The sequence below is a fragment of the Pocillopora verrucosa genome, chromosome 11 (genome assembly GCF_036669915.1).
Source record: "Pocillopora verrucosa isolate sample1 chromosome 11, ASM3666991v2, whole genome shotgun sequence".
Lineage (NCBI taxonomy): Eukaryota > Metazoa > Cnidaria > Anthozoa > Scleractinia > Pocilloporidae > Pocillopora > Pocillopora verrucosa.
Window position 1 is genome coordinate 17459930 of NC_089322.1, and position 19454 is coordinate 17479383.

A 19454-nucleotide genomic window follows, 5' to 3' on the forward strand; every position below is an offset into this window, starting at 1 on the left:
TACCATGGCTGACATTGTGCACACGCAGAGCGAGCTGTTTCCGTAGATGTTGTGGATGATGTTGGTTGTTTAAGATAGAGATTTTACACCGGCTCAATTTTTTCAATGCATGAGATTGGAAGTATATTGAAATAACATTCTGCCCCGGATTTTTTTAGTTGCTCTGAAATCGGGTGATCATACGCTATCGCTTTGGTGGGTGAAGTAAGCGTTGAGACCAGGAGATGATACAGGAAACAATAAAATTGTGTTTCAAAAGCAGTTTTTCATACAACCTTCCTTTTATTTACATACAACATTATATACACATTTCAAGTAAGTTTATTGTCTATGTACAAAGAAATGTTTACTACGGTAGCTATGGTTTGTCCTCTTGCCTTCACTCTTTGTTGATACAAGAGAGAAGGGCCGTGGCACCGAGTTTCTACTCGAATAACAGAATCTGGGAGAGCTTTCCAGCACAATATGTCTTTACATGGTTCGCTGAATAACTGAAACTGGTATTGACGTATTAAAAGGTGTAGGCTGAATTGGTTTAAAACCTAATGGAAGTGACGTCAACGGATCCATGACCGGAACCATAATCCTGCTTCTGCCAATGAGGATTGCTGATGGTTTAAGAAGCGAGGAGCCTTGATACCACAACATCGGCCGAGTAGGCACGGGAACAACTGGCCATGACCAATCTTTACTGAGTGGGGTAATAACGGGGCTAATGGGACTTGTTGGACTTGGTGGAAGGAAAGCTGAAGGTACAGGCGATGGCACAGTGACTGTCTGAGGAGATGGTGCTTGATGTTGTTCTTCGGTGTTGCTTTTATTTATTTTCTTTAATTGATGTTGAGATCTTGTTACACCAGGCTCGTATCGATATGGAAGTTTGTTAAACTTGTACACGAGCCTTTGACCACGGACCTGAGAAAGTTAAAGAAATAACTGATCAGTAACGCGCCTCAAGAGAATCATTTCTCTTTCTAAGATCCCCAACCACTAACTATTTTAACAACTATTCTGTTATCTCTCAACGAGTAAAGTGAAGTTATCGTTCAATTTTTTGTGTGTTTAACCTGTCTATTAAGCCTGTTACGTCTGAAATCATGATCAATTATTTCAAGTCCTCATTCATGCGTCAAAATGACGTTAGTGTCTTTCTATCATTAACATTAATTTGGGCACGAGAGAGTACACCCCCTCAATGTAACGAGCAGATAAAGATTTTTACTCATAAACTTTAAGACATATAATAATAAAAGAATGAACTGTCTATTGAGGAGAAAAGTATGATTGGCGAGAAGACAGACTTCATAATTTTTTTTTACAAGAGTGACATTATCTTTGCTCAACTTCGAAAAAATTCACAAATTTTTTTCTGACCAAAAAGAAGGCAAAAGTGAAAGTTTCGCTCAGCTTAAGACAAGTGAGGCTTTAATTATCAGGAGAATATTCGCTGAAGACATTCAAATTATTTGAAACCTTCAGATACTAGTCAAAAGCAAGCGACAATCCAATATTTTGAAACACTATTTTTAGCCAACACATGAGACAAAAGTGTTTTTTCCTGTTTGAATGTGGGGGCGATTTTGTCAAAGCAATTAACCTTGCTAAAGAATTTTCGAACAACTTTAAAGCTAACCTGATCGCAAGCTTTGAAAGAAATTTAGAGTTCACTCTTTTTCTGCCATTGTTTTGATTACAGCGAATAAAATCTTTGACACGTTGTCAATTTCTTGAGTATTTACGTCATCCTAACATTTATGTTCCCACGTTCTTTCCGAGCTTAAGGCAATCTCTACTGATTAATGCTTGAAGTTAGCATCCACTTTTTATTGTATGGGTTTTTTTTTTTACCAATTTCTCGAGTCTTGTTATTCTTAATAATTCAAGACATACATACTGTTTTCTCTGGCGACCCGTGTATAACAAGCGCTTCAAAGTTTGAAAAATCACATGTAACACTAAGATAAAACAAAATCTGCTTGGGATCCCTTAACTCACCTTTTTGATAATTCCTTGTTGATAGTAGTATCTCAAAGCTCGACTGAGTTTTTCATAGTTCATTCCTGTCTTCCCTTTTAAGCGTCCCCATCTTTTAGCAACTTCGTGAGGGTTGTTCAACCTGAACTCCCTGTGGTCTTTTCTACTCCAGCAAATGATCCCTTTGCAGCCATCGCTCGCCAACAGCTCCAATAGAAACTCCCACAAGTGGACTATGTTTTTGTAACGAGGTTCTCTTGCGACTGAGGTCATTTCGGACTTCTGAAGATCTACTTGGTTCAAACATTCTTCGGTAAAGGTTTCAGGTTGTTTCTGCATTGAGTGATCAACTGTTTGCAATGAAATGAAAGGAAGGGAACGTTAAACTGATCTCATCATATAGTCAATAGTTCATTGCCTTTGTCCATAAAGACCGACGTAATCACATTTTCTCTATATGAGCAGTTAAAGGCAATTTGATATGGCTGATGCATCTTGGAAAATTTAGCTACTCTTTTGCAACTTAAAGTACGTCTTTATCTCTGCCATCTCTTCACTGCTCGTCGCTTTCAGTTCACCTCTCGCAACGTAACTACTTTTGCACGTAGATTAGACAAAGGTTTTATAAAAGTTTCGTTCTGTGCAAAGTTGTTTCTCTTTAACGCCCAGAATAGATGGAAATATTATAATTCACTCGCTCAATTTTACATGGATCAGGAATTGTTTGCTAATAGTTGAAATGTGTTATTTTCAATTTGTGCAGCAACTCTGTTAGTTCTTGATTAGAAACTAAGAGATCTGCGTGATTTCGAACCTGTACCCCGGGATTTTTATGAAGTGCATAAGCTACGATATCCAAGCCTGCAGCAAACGAAATTTAAAACAAAATATGTTTTACCATGGCTTTCACGCTCCATTGTCGACATATTCATTCGTTCGTAATGGTTTCTCCTCAACTTTTAACCAGCTTTGCTTATGATGAGTTATGGGATGAGTTTCTCCTTGTTTCAACCTCAAATTGGCTGTGTTCGACTGTTTGATCAAGCATCAATACAGGCTTATTTATAACAGAATTTGGAGCGACAGGAAGTGCTTAAATTAGTCATTTGCTATTCACTTTCAATTTGCGTAAAAGCATACGTGAGGTGAGTGAAGGTCACGCAATTACGCACATCTCTTCTGGTTACATAACAAAACACTTCAAAGGCCTCGCGTCTAAAACAAGGTTCCTATGAATTTTGCAAATGTTAAAAATACAATTTTTAAGCCTCTGGGCTACATCGCTCGACGATTTAACTGGCCCGAAACATAAATTGAACCTGCCGACTACGTAATGTGCGAGAAAAATTTTTTACAAAACCATTAATGTTTGAGCTCGTTGTGAGAAGGCAGCTAAGGCTTGCTCGAGATTAAAATTGTCTCAGAGAGCTTGAAAAAGCTCACGAACACGGATTCAAGGCTTGCAGTGTATATAAGTTGGAATGATAGGTTAAACTCATGTATCGCTCGCGTGATCAGCTCACGTTGCGATGAATGGTTTCAAAGAGAATGATTTACTTTCTTTAGAATAAAGAAATATTCGTCCACTCGGATATTTAGCAGTTTATTCGACTAGTGTAAAAAAATATTCTTAATTTTCAGACCGACAAAACGGAGATGGTGATCTCATTTGCTTTGTTTTGTCGTTTTATATCGTTGCGTGACCAATAAAGGAACTTCAAACTCTAGACACCGGAAACAGGAACAACTCTATTTTCAAATGTCTTCCGGGCTTTGAAATAATATAATATTACAGCTTGTAAATTGAAGCATGCTCAAAATTAAACAAACAACATTTTAAAGGAATTTAGAACTTAAGAAAGAATTTAGGACTTAAGAGCGCAGAATGTGTGTTTCATTCTCTTTTTTCGTGTCCAATGGTGAACCACTCTACGTTTGGTGCAACTCAGTCACGTCACGCCATTTATGCTTGACTGTTTTGATACTGTCGTCAAAAATGCTCGATCCCATTTAGCCCTATCCCACCCACGCAAATTCCTGGCTGAGAAAAAGACAGCAATTCGGACAGGTTCCATTACTTTTTCGATGATGTGGAGCTTAAAATAATTCAGCGCAAATTATGAACTTCTATTTCTACACGATCCACAGAATCAAATTGTTTCCGAGAACATTTCATATCTAGACATGCGTCATGGACGACTGCGTACGATAGCAGTAGGTTAAGTTCTGAAGAAAGTTATGAAGGCTCAATGGCTCTATTGGAACAGTTTATTACATTTCCACTCCCGGTCAGACTTTTTGCAGCTCACATGCGGGAAGTCACGGTCTCTGTCAACGTTTAGGGAAGTGAGTGACATACGGAACTTTTTGTTTTGACGGGGGCTCGTCATGACAGCACACATTATCTTATTAACCTGAGTGAAAAAGTGTTTATTGTGTATTGCGTAAAATCGGTCTTGGACAGGGGGCCGTTATGGTAACTACAAACATTATTGCAGATGGCAAAGTGACGTAAGGAAACAAGAATTATTAAAGTTGCCGGGTTATTAGAAATTCTGCATATAGTCTGGAGATTTGTGATTTATGTCGATTGCGTGTTCCTAAATCTAGGCTTGTATTCCAGCATTGCTTTTGAATCAGATCAAAATAGCCTTCTTAGCTCAAGCCTTAAGTTTTACGAACGAATTCACTAAAACAACGGGAATCTTCTCTGTGTACACATGAGTAAATTAAAAAACTTGGGAAAGCGTTTAATATGACGCTCATTGTGAAGTCTTAGTGAACACTTGCGGTCGGTTTTCTTTGACATTCCAAAGAAATAATCAACAATACCTGATTCATGCGTAATAGACAATCTGTTCAAATTCTAGAACACATGTTAGGCTAAAAAAATGCGTTACCTCATCAAGTGAAAGCACTCAGCAGGAAATGCATGACCTTCGATTGAACGAATTAACAACTAAACAAAACGCTACTTCCTGTTCCGCAAGGCAACTGACGAGCAACTTCCAGGAGAAGTTAGCCAAAAAATGAATGAAGAATATCCTTGATGATATCTCCATGTAGACGGGAACATTTAATCAGTTGAGTAAGTTTACACTGCAGGACACATTCTCTCCGTAAGTTAACTCAACATCCCAAGATATGATGTGGTAATCATTGCGCAATGAATGTATGTTTATAACGTAGCCATTGCACTTTTTTCTGTGGGGGCGGTGGCACAGCTAGGAAATATTTAGAAATCTAAATGTATGCAAGCTAACTAGGCGCACCGATTGAGCCGGATAATGCAACATAGTCATAATAGGTAAGTCTTTAGACTTAGTTAAGCTGTATATAATCACAATGTTGAGGCAAATGGTTCTTGCCTTTTCGCTATGGAAACTTGACTTGCGGTGTTCATCAAATTAGTGCGATGAGCTGCTTGACCCGTTCTTTGCATAATAAACTCAGACAGCTTGGAATAGTTGGAAATGCATGAAATTTGACAGATTAAAGTGCTCTCGGAGATAGCTTGTTCATATTTAAGTCGGCCTTTTAGCTGCAGGGACTTGTGATCAATCGTTAATGATACGAGAGCAAAGGCTCCTACATCTCTTAGCTGATACGTATACTTCACAAACCAAATTGTATAATCTCGCCCGTTCTTTGAACGAAAAATTTAGACCTTATAGCGGACTCGTCTTTCTTTGTTTCATTACGAAGCTTTCGATATAGCTGATAGTGGCTGTCTACGGCAAGGTGTTCAATATGAATTTGGTTAAGGCCAGGCCCACTATAAACTTCTCTCTCGGTAGCTACACCTTGTATCTGGAGTATCTGGGGTACGGAATCTGGCAGGTCAGTGTATCAAAAGACAACACGATAAAATTAAGAAAGTATTTGCAAGACTTAGACTAGAAATTATTATTTTACAGCCATCGTCTGTAAAATTTAAATTCTATGGCATCTCTTTGACTCAATCCGCTTGACCGGGTCTGTGTGAAGAAGCTAACAAGCAGGCTACCCTTTAGTGTAATACAAACTAGAATTCAATACGGCCGGTATTTACTTTTCGTTTTTAAAATCTGTCTTATAGTATGACTGCCGGTGCTCCTTCCGGCCGAAATACTGTTATTCCTGTTTTGTTGTTCTCATTATCTTTAAACGCATGGTATCTTTCCTTTCAAGGCAAATTTCTGAATCTAGATCAGTAATCAAGACTAAGCAACAGATTTTATCAATTTGCCGGTTTCATATACGAGTGTGAAACTGACAGGTGGTTTGTTATTGAACAAACTACGCTTCAACAAGGGAGCGAACAGCGATGAAGATCGGTAGATTATCGTAAGGTATGAGCTAAACCCTGAGTAACGCTGGGAATACTTAGAGAGGTCAAATGAAAATTTAGGGTCATATCTTCTCCTGGTTGTTTTTTATTTTGAAGCCGACGCCACCTTCTGGAATGAACAATTTCGTCAGAGATAAAATGGGAGAACTTTTGAAATTTTAGTCATGTTTGCCGTAGCTCGTGCAGTCTGTCATGTTTCTGACCCTTTGACACTGTCTTAGTTAGTCTCTGTATAATCGTTTTTTTCTACTGGATCAACACGTCCGCTATAGTCAACGCCTCCGGAGGAGGAGGAGGAGGCGTTTACTATATAAGGACGTGTTTTTGGTTAGCCTAAAGGAAAAGTTTATTCACCACGAGACACTCATAAAAAGCAAGTTCAACTTTGGTTTTTTTTTTCCTCAGAGGGCTCGGTAACGAATCTACAATCTGATTGGTTCTTAGCGCGGTCCGTATTTTCCTATCTCTGCCCACGGGCACAGTAAGGCTTTCTTGAGTCGCTGAGTACATCCCTACTTTCGTTGCCATTTTTCATAAATATATCTCGTTTTTCCGGCTGAGTAGTATTTTTAAGCAAAGAAGTCGGTCTCTGCCTCAAGCCGAAATATAATTTATTAATGCTCTCTTTTCTCAAATCACTTTGGTTGACAGAAAAATATTGGTTTCGAAATTAATTTGTGTAAGCAAGTATCATTAAATTGATTGACAAGCGGCTTATAAACCGTCTGTAAATAACAATCCTTCACCAAAAGTACCTAGAAAGTTAACATGAGAGGTATTTCGTTACAACTGAATTAACCGATGGAACTTTTATCCATTTCATATCTAAATTCTCTAAGACAATTTTTTTTCGTAGTGAACGGGCGAGCGAAGTTTTCAGTTCTACTTCAAAGACGCTTTCGGTGAGTCTTTCCAAGTCCGTTCTATTTGGACATTTGTACCGTAAATTGCACAACAGAAATTGAAGGAATTCAATGAGAAAAAGCCGCATTAAATCCCCTCGTGTTTAGTTGAACAAACTAAATTTGCATTCGCCATTGCAACTTCAAAATAAAAAATTTGATTATAAAATTACTTTCCTTGCTATTTACTTACTGAACAGAGGTAAATCTTCGTACATTAATAAATCTTCGATAAGAGTGAATGACACTATCCGTAAGATCATAGACTATTCTAGAAAAAAACATTGTCGTGACCATCCGTTGTTTTTTCAAAGATGCACATGCGTTTTTTTTTCTTGCGCGCTCTCTGATTGACAGGTGTCAGATTGTGACAGATACTTGTAACAATAATGCTTCAAAGTTCGTTTGGAAGCCTTTTCATTCACCTTTATCATTACGCAAATTAAAATGTTTTGGTGAGGCCACTCTCTTTAATTTGCATTGCTGCTATTTTAGCTACCATTTACAAGCTCAAAAATTGTTCATTTTATGGAAGATCTTGCTGTAATTACAGCCCTTTATCATTCAGGTTCTTTTGGAAAGAATTTCGTTAACTTTAAGAAAAATGTTATCCACTAGCCTGAGTCGGTCCGTATTGGGAAAAAATGTGCCCGCATTCTTAATAATTGCCCTCGGCATTTGGCCTCGAGCAGTACCCAAGACCTCGAGCGCAGTTTTTCTCAATACGAACCGACCTAGGCTGGTGGATAACATTTTTATTTTCTTCTTAAACTTAAAACTTCATGACATATATATTACTCACTCCCATATTGCTCATTTGTAAGAAACAAATTCGTGACCGCAGCCATGCTAAACGCATCTGGGGTTTCATTTTTGTTGCTAAGAATATTTTAGGAGAAACACGATTCTCTACAAATGTTCCTTTTTCATACTGACAAAATATCGCCATATCAGTTACAAACGCCAGAAAAAAATTTCGGTTTCCACATGGTTGGAAAGTGATTAACGAGTCGAGATTTGATTCTGACAGCGAAATAGGTATTAAAAAGTTGCCGTGATTGAAAAATGAAACAGGTCATAACTTTTTGTTTAGAAGTTTAAATTTGCTATCAAGGTTGTGAATTCTGCTGATTATTTTAGCGCAAATCCAGAGCCGGAATATAGAGGTTAGAATTGAGAGAACATCACGTAGGCACCTGACTTTCTATTGCTAAAAATTTGATTAATTCTAAATTTAGAGATGGCAGTGACAGGAACCTTTCACCACGAGTATGAAAAGTTAGTGCAGTTTTGAATATTAGACCTAAGGAGTCTCACCACTATGATTTAGCAAATTCATGATTCCTAAAGTGTTTAATTCTTAGTGAGTCGCGTTCGGAAAATTAATCAAGCGTCACAATATCTCCAACAACCTTAAGAGCCAAACCCACCTGTATAAACGCAAGATTTGAGCCCTTCTATTGTTACAGCGGTATATTTACACGGCTTTCTTGTCCTATCAGCTGATGCTGCATTGAGCGGAGCTTCAAAAAATCCCTCTGAAGAAGAAGACGCAGTTTTAGTTGAATCGTGTCTGACATGGATTCCGAGAGCGGTGAACCACGCTACAAGAACATAGTTCACTTGTGGGAGTTTCTCTACGAATTGCTTGCCAGCGGGGACAAGTGCAGCTCAATCATAGCTTGGATCAGAGAGGAACACGGGGAGTTTAAGTTAAAGAACAAAGAAGAAGTCGCAAAGAGGTGGGGCGCGTACAAGAAAATAAAAGGAATGAACTACGAGAAACTCAGTCGAGCTCTTCGACATTACTATCCAAAAGGAATTATTAAAAAGGTAAGCGTTTTTACACGAGACTGACCTTAATTTCTGTTTCATTGTTGCCCATCCATTTTTGTAAGGCGTGTATGGCAGTGATCGTAATTGAGTTATCTTGAATGTATTCATCGAATAAAGAAGAAATTTAGTCGAAGGCTAAGAGAGCAAACATATGAAATTTTTATTAGGTGAAACCTCTTAACTTCGTAATAGGTGGTGAACCATTCTCCTGTTCACAACTCGGAAATAACGATCTCATTGAGAGCATGTGAAAAAAGTCCTCAGTAATTGTTTCCCCCCAAGTCTTTTCGTCCACTTTGTTTTAAGTTACCTTCCTATTGATAACGGACGCAATTACACAATTTCAAAACAAATTTATCAGAGTGAGGACATGAGGCTTATCGAAAACATCAATGCTTTCGGCAATGAATGCTTTTTTTTTCTCCGTCTAATTAGCATAATACAAGCATATACGATCAAGGAACTTTATTAGAAGGACTAAAGAATCGAAAGTGAAAGAAGAGATCACGTTCAAGTAAACAGTCATATCAGAATTGCAGATGCAAGCCAATGAATTTCGGTAGTTCCTTCTGAGCGAATGGATGATAAATTTCGCATTTCGATTGGCCGCGGTAACTCAGAGTTGAAAGCCACTATCATGCATCTTTGAGTGTAGGAATATGATTTTTCGACTAACTTCGATCACAATAAAGCAAAACAAAATTCAAAACAGGAAAAAAAAAGTAAGACTTTAATGTGCTCTCAACTGCTCCAGGTTGGAAAAAACTGCTTAAATAGGCGATGTTTATCTCACAAACGTCCTCCGAAAGAACATCGATCAATGTAATATGAAATCAATGAAACGTCTCGTTTACTTTCGAAAGTACGGGTGGGTGTGCGTCAGGTCAAGAGGGTTGAGTGTAAAGGAACAGCTTCCCGTCACATCTCCTGGACAGCAGCCATGTTCCCATTCGTTATCTCGCTGGGCGATTTATGGAAAGATCTTCATAGAATTTCTCTTATCTTTAACCTCATGGCGACAAACAGCCCAGACGACCGGAAAAACTATGGCATGTAGTATCCAAGGTGAAATAACAGTGTGATAAACCGCAGCCAGGACTCAGTCTTTTAGAAGCTCGACAGTTTTTTCAGGTTGCAGTTTTTTTTGGATGTGAGATAAGCATTTATCAATTCTGCTGTTGTTTCGTCGGAAACTCTCGTGGCCAATCAAGCAAGTATACGTTAAGTCTGTAATGTACAGGTTTTAAACATTCTTATTTTTTTTATTTTGTAGGTTGCAGGCCAGAGATTGGTGTACAAGTTTAACAAACTGCCATATAAGTATGAACCCGGTGTAACGAGATCTCTTTACCACGGGAGTAGAATCAAGGCTTGCATCCAAGAACCAACGAAATCTAAAGAAGCCGACCCCACCCCTCCCAAGACGAACACTAACACTTCACTGTCAGCTTTTACTCCAGTCCGAGGACATCCCAGAAAGAGCTGGTCTTGGCCGCTTCTTTCCACGCCAACGAACCCTTTCGTGTTGTACCCAGGTTCCACACCTAACACGCCTACAATATTTGACAGCTCTAAGACCATGATCGTATTCCCGTTTGGTCCCAGTCCACCTGTGCACCATCCATTACAGTTGCATTTGAAACGGGAACACGATAAACCTGTTGGTAAAATGATAACCTCTGAAGTTACTTCGATTCCGGTTTCGGTCATTCAGCGTGTCTAACGCACGCTAATACCGAGATTTAGGACACACTTCACAGCTTTTTTTTTCCCTTAAAAAAAAAAAAAAACAGAACTTAGACAAGATATTAGATTAGAGTATCTTGCCCTAAAGTTGCTTTACCTTATAACAGTTTATTCAATTACTTATCCTGCTTATATATTCATTTAGGCTCCTCCACTTTGACGTAGTCCCAACAATAGAAAAATTGCCGCTGAGTTTTCCAGCTCGATGGGATAACATCAAGCTGGAAAGAGAAAGTTATCATCTCAGATTATGCTTCCAATGCTTTAAGGCTGACCAATATTTTATTCCAAAAGCGCTACCGTTAAAAAGGTAAATTTTCCCGTAAAAAAAGTATGTTTTTTGAAAAGATATAGAAAATATTTTAGATTTTGCGATAAAAAGTCTGAAGATGTATTTTTTTTTGTAAAATTTATTTTAATTTTGCAAGTTAAAATATATTTTTTTTAAACAATGATGTAAGATGGAAATAAATTGATATGTTTTTTGACGTATATCTGCAAGTTTTCCCCTTGAAAGGACGTTCCAGCGGCGAATAGATCTCTGATCTGAGTAACTCCTTTGCGGCCTAGAAGAAACCCCTGGCGTTACTGTCCAAAAATGATGCACGCACAGAAACTATTTGCTTTTTGCGTCCGCAGACAGAACTTCTTCTTGGGGTCAATTGTGGTTAAGTGCAAATCATTTATTTTACGATTCCTGGTGACCGGAACAACTTCTTCTGCGGTTGAGGTTTTAAAACGCGGGACTTTCTTTAACGGGTTCAACTTCTTCGCTGTGCTTTTCGCTAAGAGCTCGGAAACAGAATTAGAGTTGATGACAAAAGGCAAAAGTCTTTAACCTCTCACTGTTTTTAGCATTCTGATTTAAATTTGCTTTTAGGAAAAATCTATTGTATATATACTTTAAAATCCATGAGCCGTTGCTAAATAGCCTTTAATACCAAATTTACAATTATAATTAGCTTACACTGACACTCTTAGAAGAGCAACTTCCGCTTTTCGACATCCGCTTTCTGCTTTCGTTTTTTGTTTCTATCTCTTTCAAAAATTTTCCAAATATATACTTTTTTGTCCCAGTGTCTTTTTTTACCAAATAAAGCGTGTCTGTGTTAAACACGTCACCTTTTCTGTTTCTTGTGTTATATTTCACTCTCACAGCTCAAATATTCAGGCCTCGGTTGATAGAAGCAAAACTCGATCTCTCGTACCTAAAAACACAAAATTGTTGGTAATCAGCTTCTCCGGGCGTTATCCACCGTTCATAGATAAATAAAAAAGACAGTGGAAAGTTCAGTGTTCTTTATTACTTTAAACTTCCGCTAACCGGAGGTGAAGATCACGACCTCCCTTTATTTGATATGGTGAGATTTAACTCAAACTAAATACGACTAAATTTCCTTGAAGGACCCCAGAAATTGAGAGCTTTGTGTTAAACAATGCAACTGAGAAAATAACTATTGACCTTGTCTTGAAAACTTCTTCTTTTCTCCTTTTTTTTATCTCTCTTGGTTTTGGTTTGTTTTGTTTTTTTTTGTAATACTTAATCACAACCAATTGCGTGACGGAACAGAACTTTCTGGATTGTCACGCCTATTGTGATTTCAACCGGAAGATGCCGAGAGGAAGTAAATATAATTTTATATGATTGATAGAACTTCCCTTGCAGCTTTAGTCATGCTTAAAAAAAACCTCCAGGTGCAGCTATCATTACGAGTGAGACCCATGTAAAGTTAAAAGTCCTCCAGTGTTCTGTTGCATTTCAAATTGAAAGTGATCGAAGAAGGACGCACCTCTGACTGTTTGACTCCCGCGCAATATGGCGTCGCAAACAGCAGGTAGATCATTCTTTTATTTTCTTGATTCTGTATTTTAAAATAAAATTATTCAGCCCAAGCCGTGGGTTTCTTATGCCTAAAATTTTAGATGTATCAATTAATTTTGAAAGGTTTTGTTCGGTTGCGTGAATAGTATTTTATCTTTGACTCGGCAATCATGGTATCGAGTACAAAGCCTGACGAGCGAGGAGTTGTCTAAAAATTATTATTTTGCGAACTGATCACCTTAGAACAACAAGCGAACTTACTTTCTACAAATGGAGATCCTTTTCGATGCTAAAAAAGTATCTTAAAATGATTAATGACAAAAAACAACTAGTTACTTTGAAACAGCTTTTCTCGGCAACTGGCTAGTGCGGCGTGGGTGCACGCGACTGTTTGATATTATATCATAATGACGAATGTCGGTAACCACAACAAAGAGAAGATATTTCTAGAATTTTGAACAGAAAGAGAGCTGTTGCTTCCAGTGAGTGTCATCTCCTCGTTTCGTTTAAAGTTAATTTGAAGTTTTAAAGGCTCACAAGAGACGACTGACAAAGAATCGCAAAGCCGTATCTTGAGTTAAGCGACGGAACAGTTCTCAGTCATCATTTATATAATTTGCTTGTTGAATCGTGTCACTCACGAGCAACACAATTTTTTTCTTTGAGCTGTGAACAGATAAGAGGCTAGAGCCTTTTATTTGGGAATCACATCGACACAAGTCAAAATAAAACTTGAATTTTTAGAGCATCACCCAAACGTAAGGAGAATGGTGCACTTTGCTGAGTTCAGCGAAGTGAGAGCCAACAATTCTAGTTTCAATCCAAATTTACAATGTTTTCTCGTGTATTTTTAAAGTAAATTACAATCATTACCAAAGATCTAATGGCCATTTTCTCAGAATTTAATGATCATTAATGCAAATCTAGTTTTCAAACTGAGGATTCTCGTCTGGTAAGACTCAAGAGTCCAAGCCGGCAATCCACAGGAAAAAAGTGTTAGTTCGCAGCTCGACTATCTTTACTGAAGTTTGTTCACTGTCAATGGGTGTGATCGATGGCTAATGAAAGAATATTATTCTGAGAAACTGAGGCGTTTGACCAAAGTTCCAAAACTCAGAGAGAAACAAAGAAAATTGAGACATTGTCATTCTTGTGCACAAGTAACTGGAGGATAAGCCTCCAGAGACTTATTTATTGTAGATAGGAACTCTTTCCCAAGGAAACTGAAAGCATGACGAAGAACTCTTGCTTCAGTTCACATAGTGATTGTGCAGCCCTCGTGCGAAGAAAGATTTTGATATTTTGGTAGAGTTGAGAAGCATTTCATTTTTTGTCATCCATTATCCGTGTTTTTAGGAGGCTCGATTGTGCAATAAACAAAAGTGTAACTGTGGTGAAGAGTATTACTAGTTAAGTTTTGAAAAGCATCCATATGTTTCGTTGGATTATCCTTAATCATGTTATCATGTTTTAGGTTCTGTGTCCTTGAAAATATTCAAAGCTTAGAAAAGGCATTTACGAAGAGCTATATCCTCTTCTGTTGAGGAACAGCTGCAGCAAGAGCAAATGGGGTCTTAAGAAAGAAAAACGTTTGCAATAGGAGCAAATCTAAATAAGCTCACGTTTTCTTTATAAGTTTTAATAATTTTGTAGGGGCACACAATAACCAAATTTTTTCTTTAAGTTAATTAGAGAAAGCGTTTGGTGTTATGCAGGCCATCATGAGTTGAAAAGGTAAATATTGTTGTTATTGATCGAAGCGAACTGAGTTGTTTATCGATAAGAACTCTGTCTGAAGCACAATAATCGTTTGTCTCCTGCAATGAAGACACTCGCTGTGAAGATATTGATGATAATAATTGCTTTATAAACGAATAAAAGGCAATTTTTTTACAGCAATAACATAGTTATTTTCAAGTCTATCACTGATATCTACACAATAAGCTTATGAGTGTGCCATTTAACTCAATAATCTATTGAAACCCACTTTATCTGAAATACATGATTCGCCTACTGAGTCTAATAAATTTTCGGCGGAAATTCAAAGTTAGGTTCAACGCAAGCTTAACGACACATCTGTTGTAATTGGTTAACTTTTAGTTCCCTCCAACAGGTGTAAAACTGCGTCAATTGTCAGCTTAAGTCGTTGTAACCCTTTCATTTAAGCATATGGCTCTTAACTGTATGTTCAGGGCTTTTAGTGCAAACTTTTAAGTAGTTGGGTTGTCAGGAAACTAGTACCCTCTTTAACTGGAGAAAACGTGGTCAGCGTTTGCTTTGAAAGAACTTTGAGCTGCTCTCCGCCAAATTTCAAAGCAGATGGGATCTTACTTCCCATCTTTGACTACGGGGACGGAAGGACTTGGTTTTGAACTTTCACAGTTCTTTACTAAGGGCTCGTTATAGGGATAAATGTTACGTCAGCAGAAAGGGTTGTAGAGATGCTTTGTACTTTAGAACGTATTTAACTCAGTTTTAGTGTTTATTTGAAGCATCAAGATTTTATAAGTTGGTGTTACGATTCAAAAGGTGACAAATTGCATGATGTTAAAACTGATAAGTCTTTCTCTCTCTTTCCTCTTTCACCAAACCACTGCTATGAAAGTAGAGACTACGGTGAAAGATTTAGGAATCGAGGTCATAAACAAATCAAACGATGGAGGTAGAAATCCAGAAGTTAAAAAATATCGTCGCAAGAACATTATCCACTTGTGGGAATTTTTGTTGGAGCTTCTCGCCAACGACAATTTGTGTACGATAATCTGCTGGAGTAGGAAGGAGTTCAAAGAGTTTCAGCTTAAAAGACCCGAGGAAGTGGCAAGAAGATGGGGTCTGCTAAGAAGAAGGAGGAAAGGAATGAATTATGAGAAACTTAGTAGGGCTTTGCGATTCTATTATGGTCAGGGAATAATTCAAAAGGTTAGTACTGTCGTCATGAAGTGTTTACTGATCGATGGATACACTTACTCTTAGCTAAGTAACCCAAAGTTTACTCACAGTTGACATGAAAAGCTTGCAAAAGCCATCTTACTAAAGAATTGAAGGTTGAAGGACTGGAAATGGTGAAGCCCAGGAAAATATACAGCCATAAATTATTCCTGGCTTAATCTAACTATAGTCCATGAAACGTGTGAAGAGATATTGCTCATAGAGGCGATTGTATTGTGTGTCATTGCTGTCTGTTTCGTAGTCGTGCATTGTATTACCAACCCAGTTTCCTGATGCTCAATTAGTTTGGTAAATGCAATACCCGTTGAAGTTTTAGATACAAAGCTTATTCAGTTGTCGTAAGACTGAAGAATCTTACTGCTAAAAGTGCATTGTACATGGTGTCGGCCAGTTGGAGTGTTGCATGGTGTTTGGTAAAATTATAGTGCAATGACTCTATCATTGTAAAGAGATTTCCCACAGTGCTTCCTGTAATGTAATAATCTTGCTGTTTGCTACTAGAGTTCATGGATCGTATCTGGGTTAGCATGATGAACATTGTTTTTTTCATACCTTGCACAGTATATTTCGATCGTATATAATTACACTGAACGTGGTATGTCATAGCTATGGTACCATATGGTACTTGTTGTGAAGAATGGTACCCTTTTCCTAACCTACATGGGAAAATTGATTCAATCTTCCAATTTTTATGACTCACAGTACAAATGTACTTCACAAAGGTAACAGGTTAATGATGTATAAAATGAGCAATAACCCATGTGTCTAGCTTTTCCTATAGTATGGAGATTTTAAGATTTCTTTAAGGTTTTATGGCCTTTCCTGCGAACATGAAGGGTGCTCTGAATATCTTTCCAGTGCTATGTACTGGTCTATGCTAAATGGCGTTTGGTACTTGGTTAAATAGCGTTCAAGGGTTGTAACCTGTTATCAGAAAACACTGTACATGCAATTAATACCATTAATATCTATTATTCCATGTGTGTGGCCTTGGATTATGGTTACTTTTTATGGTATAGTACATTATATCTAATGCAAGGTGTGGTAACACTATATTCTACATTCACATTCTAAGCTGCTGTTCTAAGAGACTCCAGTGTACCTTATGCACTAAGGAGTAAGTAATACATTGTTACTAGTGTAAAGGTGTTTAATGAGGGTCTTATCTTGAGTGGTCTCACTCTCTTTCCTTTTATTGCGATGGGACACAGAACCAGTTCATAATGTCGACTGTAAGTTAATTTTGCATGAAGATTGTTGAAGTATTTAGCAATAAACGTGTGCGTTTTTGTTTACTCTATGATTTTGTACCGTGTTATGGTACCCTCCAAAGTGTTCAGTCTTACGAGAGATAAACGAGGCGAGTTACACCTCAATCAACTGTTTAAGCAAAAGACGTTCGCTATTAATAATCGTTTTAACACTGATTGCTTGCTTGACTTAATGGGTAAGGATATTCCTCTGGTGCAAGTTTCTTCTTTAAAGTGGACCTCGTAAGTTTCTTTGTGACCTGAAGAGCGGAAACCGGCCATAAACGATATTCATTAAAACTGAAAAACTGCCGAAAACAGTTTTTTCAAACCAATATGAAACGATTTAGGCCGGGAAAAAGAGAACCGAATAAGAAACCGAAAAACTCATTTTTCCTTCTTCGCGTCATTTAAAATGACCAAAACCAAACACCCCAATGTTCCTTCCTTTACGTTAGGCATCTTGAATTCGGCGCGCATTTTTTTGTTTTGGTGACAACAGTCCTTCACGACAGCGGCCTTGCGTGGAACCCTAGTGCCCGTATTGAAAATAGTGCCGAAGGGGAGAGTCAGTGAGGCAGGTTGTCGAAAACAAGACTTTCATTTCTGGCTTTCCACTGATTTCGAGGAGTATCTGTTGCATATGATATAATTCACCCGGTCCAGTGGAACGAAAGGATTCAGCCAATGGCTTCAGCTGATGAAGTTGAAGTCTTACAGGTCTTTCAAATTAACTAAGTGAATTAGACTTTGATCGACGTCGATCGTGCACAGTTTCAAACGAATGCTCAAGGTAGCTAATACATGTAATGATCCTTACAATTTGGTAAACTGTATGAAGATGGACTCTAGCTAAAAGTAAACTTGTGAATTTGTGGTCAAGCTATTACAGTAACACAGAGGAATGGTTTTCACTCACTCGCTGATGTTATAGGTCGTTTGTGGCTATCTATTATTCACCTACCGATAATTTTATTTTCATATTCTCGTAGGTTCCCGGCCAGCGTTTTACGTACAAGTTCGACAAATTACCATACAGATACGATCCAGAAGTTTCACAATCATGGTATCAAGAACGAAAGAAAATATCATCTGATAAATCTACATCCTGTTTATCAGGACAATCATTACTCTCGTCTTCATTTAAGCAGTCAACACTTTCGCGTGCCAGGATCCCTTTGGGGAGTAGCATCTCTCCCTCTGTCATACCCAGTGCTGCTCGGTCGACAAAAGCAAGCCAAGTGACAACTCAACAACTTTCTCCCCAAATATGTATTACTTCAAATCTGAGTAAAATAAGATTGAAAGCTTCTGTTCCTTTACTCTTTCCAAAGCAAGATCTTCTGAATTGTCCAACTAAGTCTATTCCTGTGTCAGTGATTAAGCGAATTGCCTCCAATCCATAGCCAATAAATAAATTGTTGATTTTATCATTGGTTGCTTTTCTTGTGATATCTGAGACTCTCAACGATCAACTGGAAGCTTTTCTAAAAGTTTCCACCAAAGGTAACATACACAAGGAAAACGAAGGGCTGACGCTCGAAACGCCAGCTTCAGAAACTCTCTATGAATGCAAATTCACATGATCAACTCAGTTGATAAAATCAAATTATCTTAATTGTTAAACCTCCCTCAGAGGCAGCACCACAATTTCTTCAGACACTTACCCCCTATATACACAAGGATAAAAATTTGCCGTCAATTCTTAACGGTAATTGCCCTAAAAGTGTGTAGAGACGTTTTAAATCAGTTAGTTTCCAGATTATGGTTCAGCACTATTTCAGCTGTGAACGTGATCATCCTCCATACTGATGCGTTTTGCAAACGAAAAACACTTAGTTGTATTTCAAGCCACAGCTGTTTCAATGATATGTGACCCTCTACGATAAAACGCTTACTAGGGTGAACACACGGACACGGTAAATGACACGTTAACTATTAAGCAATAAAAATATTTCCTTTGTTTATGTGGCACAAGAAAAACAAAGGCGCGTGGATGTGTATCATAGATAATCGAAAAAGAATTGAGAAGGTAAATTTTGAGCTCGGTCATGAAATAAAAGAAACCCTTCCCTAAAGAATAAAAGCCAAGTTTTTCGGATTCCGCGCTCCGATGCTCCACCACAGAGCAACAAAGAACTCCACACCTTCCTCACAATGTTTGCAACATCGCTGATCGTAGCGATAGGGTACCTGTCACATTTAAAGCAAGTAATCCCCAAAATTTGTGTAGATTCGCTGTAGCTAACTGCCTCTGAGGGTAAATTTCGAATCTTTGGGGTGCCTTAGATTTTCACCGTTTATTCCCAGGTTCTCGTAAAAGAAGAAACACATCTTTTTTACAATATACAAAATAAAGAGACCATTAACTTCATCCACTCGTAATATGATACCATGGTTATAAGTTCTCTCCGCTTGAAGAAATATAGCATCAATCAAATTCAAGTCAAAATAAATTTAACTCCAATCAATATTTACATAGTTAATGATTGACAATTACCTTCCTGTTTTTTTATTATTATTATTATTATTATTATTATTGTTTTCATAGCTGCGACGGTATTTTCGAATATTCATATCCTCTGAAGAGGAACGTGGCTTAACAACCTTAGTTCTGCATTGTAAGGTGGATTAGGAACCCTTTA

The 19454-nt window shown here is 37.9% G+C and overlaps 2 protein-coding genes and 1 pseudogene across 9 annotated transcripts; 2 read left to right on the forward strand and 1 right to left on the reverse strand.

The window, feature by feature from the left end:
- Positions 1-262: 262 nt before the first annotated feature.
- On the reverse strand, positions 263-3054 carry LOC131781500 (uncharacterized). Its single transcript, XM_059098163.2, has 3 exons — positions 2873-3054; positions 1996-2324; positions 263-915 (listed from the first exon to the last, which is right to left on the reverse strand). Exons 1-3 carry the CDS (start codon positions 2904-2906, stop codon positions 472-474), a joined length of 807 nt encoding a protein of 268 aa, XP_058954146.1. The 5' UTR covers positions 2907-3054; the 3' UTR covers positions 263-471.
- A 1865-nt stretch (positions 3055-4919) lies between these two features.
- LOC131781473 (transcriptional regulator ERG homolog) lies at positions 4920-11280 on the forward strand. 8 transcript variants are annotated; one of them, XM_059098134.2, is made up of 4 exons: positions 5069-5281; positions 8709-9039; positions 10316-10706; positions 10934-11280. In XM_059098134.2, the coding sequence occupies exons 2-4, from the start codon at positions 8785-8787 to the stop codon at positions 10951-10953; spliced, it is 666 nt and encodes a 221-aa protein (XP_058954117.1). In that variant the 5' UTR covers positions 5069-5281; positions 8709-8784; the 3' UTR covers positions 10954-11280. The 8 variants fall into 8 exon arrangements, with proteins under 8 accessions (XP_058954115.1, XP_058954113.1, XP_058954114.1 ...); XM_059098132.2 differs by lacking the exon at positions 5069-5281 and adding an exon at positions 4920-5062 and having other exon boundaries at positions 10316-11280; XM_059098130.2 differs by having other exon boundaries at positions 4960-5093; positions 10316-11280.
- Positions 11281-12445: 1165 nt separating this feature from the next.
- LOC131781472 (transcriptional regulator ERG homolog) lies at positions 12446-18239 on the forward strand (annotated as a pseudogene).
- The last annotated feature ends 1215 nt before the right edge of the window (positions 18240-19454 follow it).

Excerpts from the sequence above, each read along its gene's own strand:
- LOC131781473 (XM_059098132.2), top strand. The coding sequence starts at position 8,785 with ATGGATTCCGAGAGCGGTGAACCACGCTACAAGAACATAGTTCACTTG. Across the intron at positions 9,040-10,315 it reads CAAAAGGAATTATTAAAAAG|GTTGCAGGCCAGAGATTGGT; the intron begins GTAAGCGTTTTT and ends TTTATTTTGTAG.
- LOC131781500 (XM_059098163.2), bottom strand. The coding sequence starts at position 2,906 with ATGAATATGTCGACAATGGAGCGTGAAAGCCATG. Across the intron at positions 2,325-2,872 it reads AATGGAGCGTGAAAGCCATG|TTGATCACTCAATGCAGAAA; the intron begins GTAAAACATATT and ends CATTGCAAACAG. Across the intron at positions 916-1,995 it reads AACAAGGAATTATCAAAAAG|GTCCGTGGTCAAAGGCTCGT; the intron begins GTGAGTTAAGGG and ends TAACTTTCTCAG.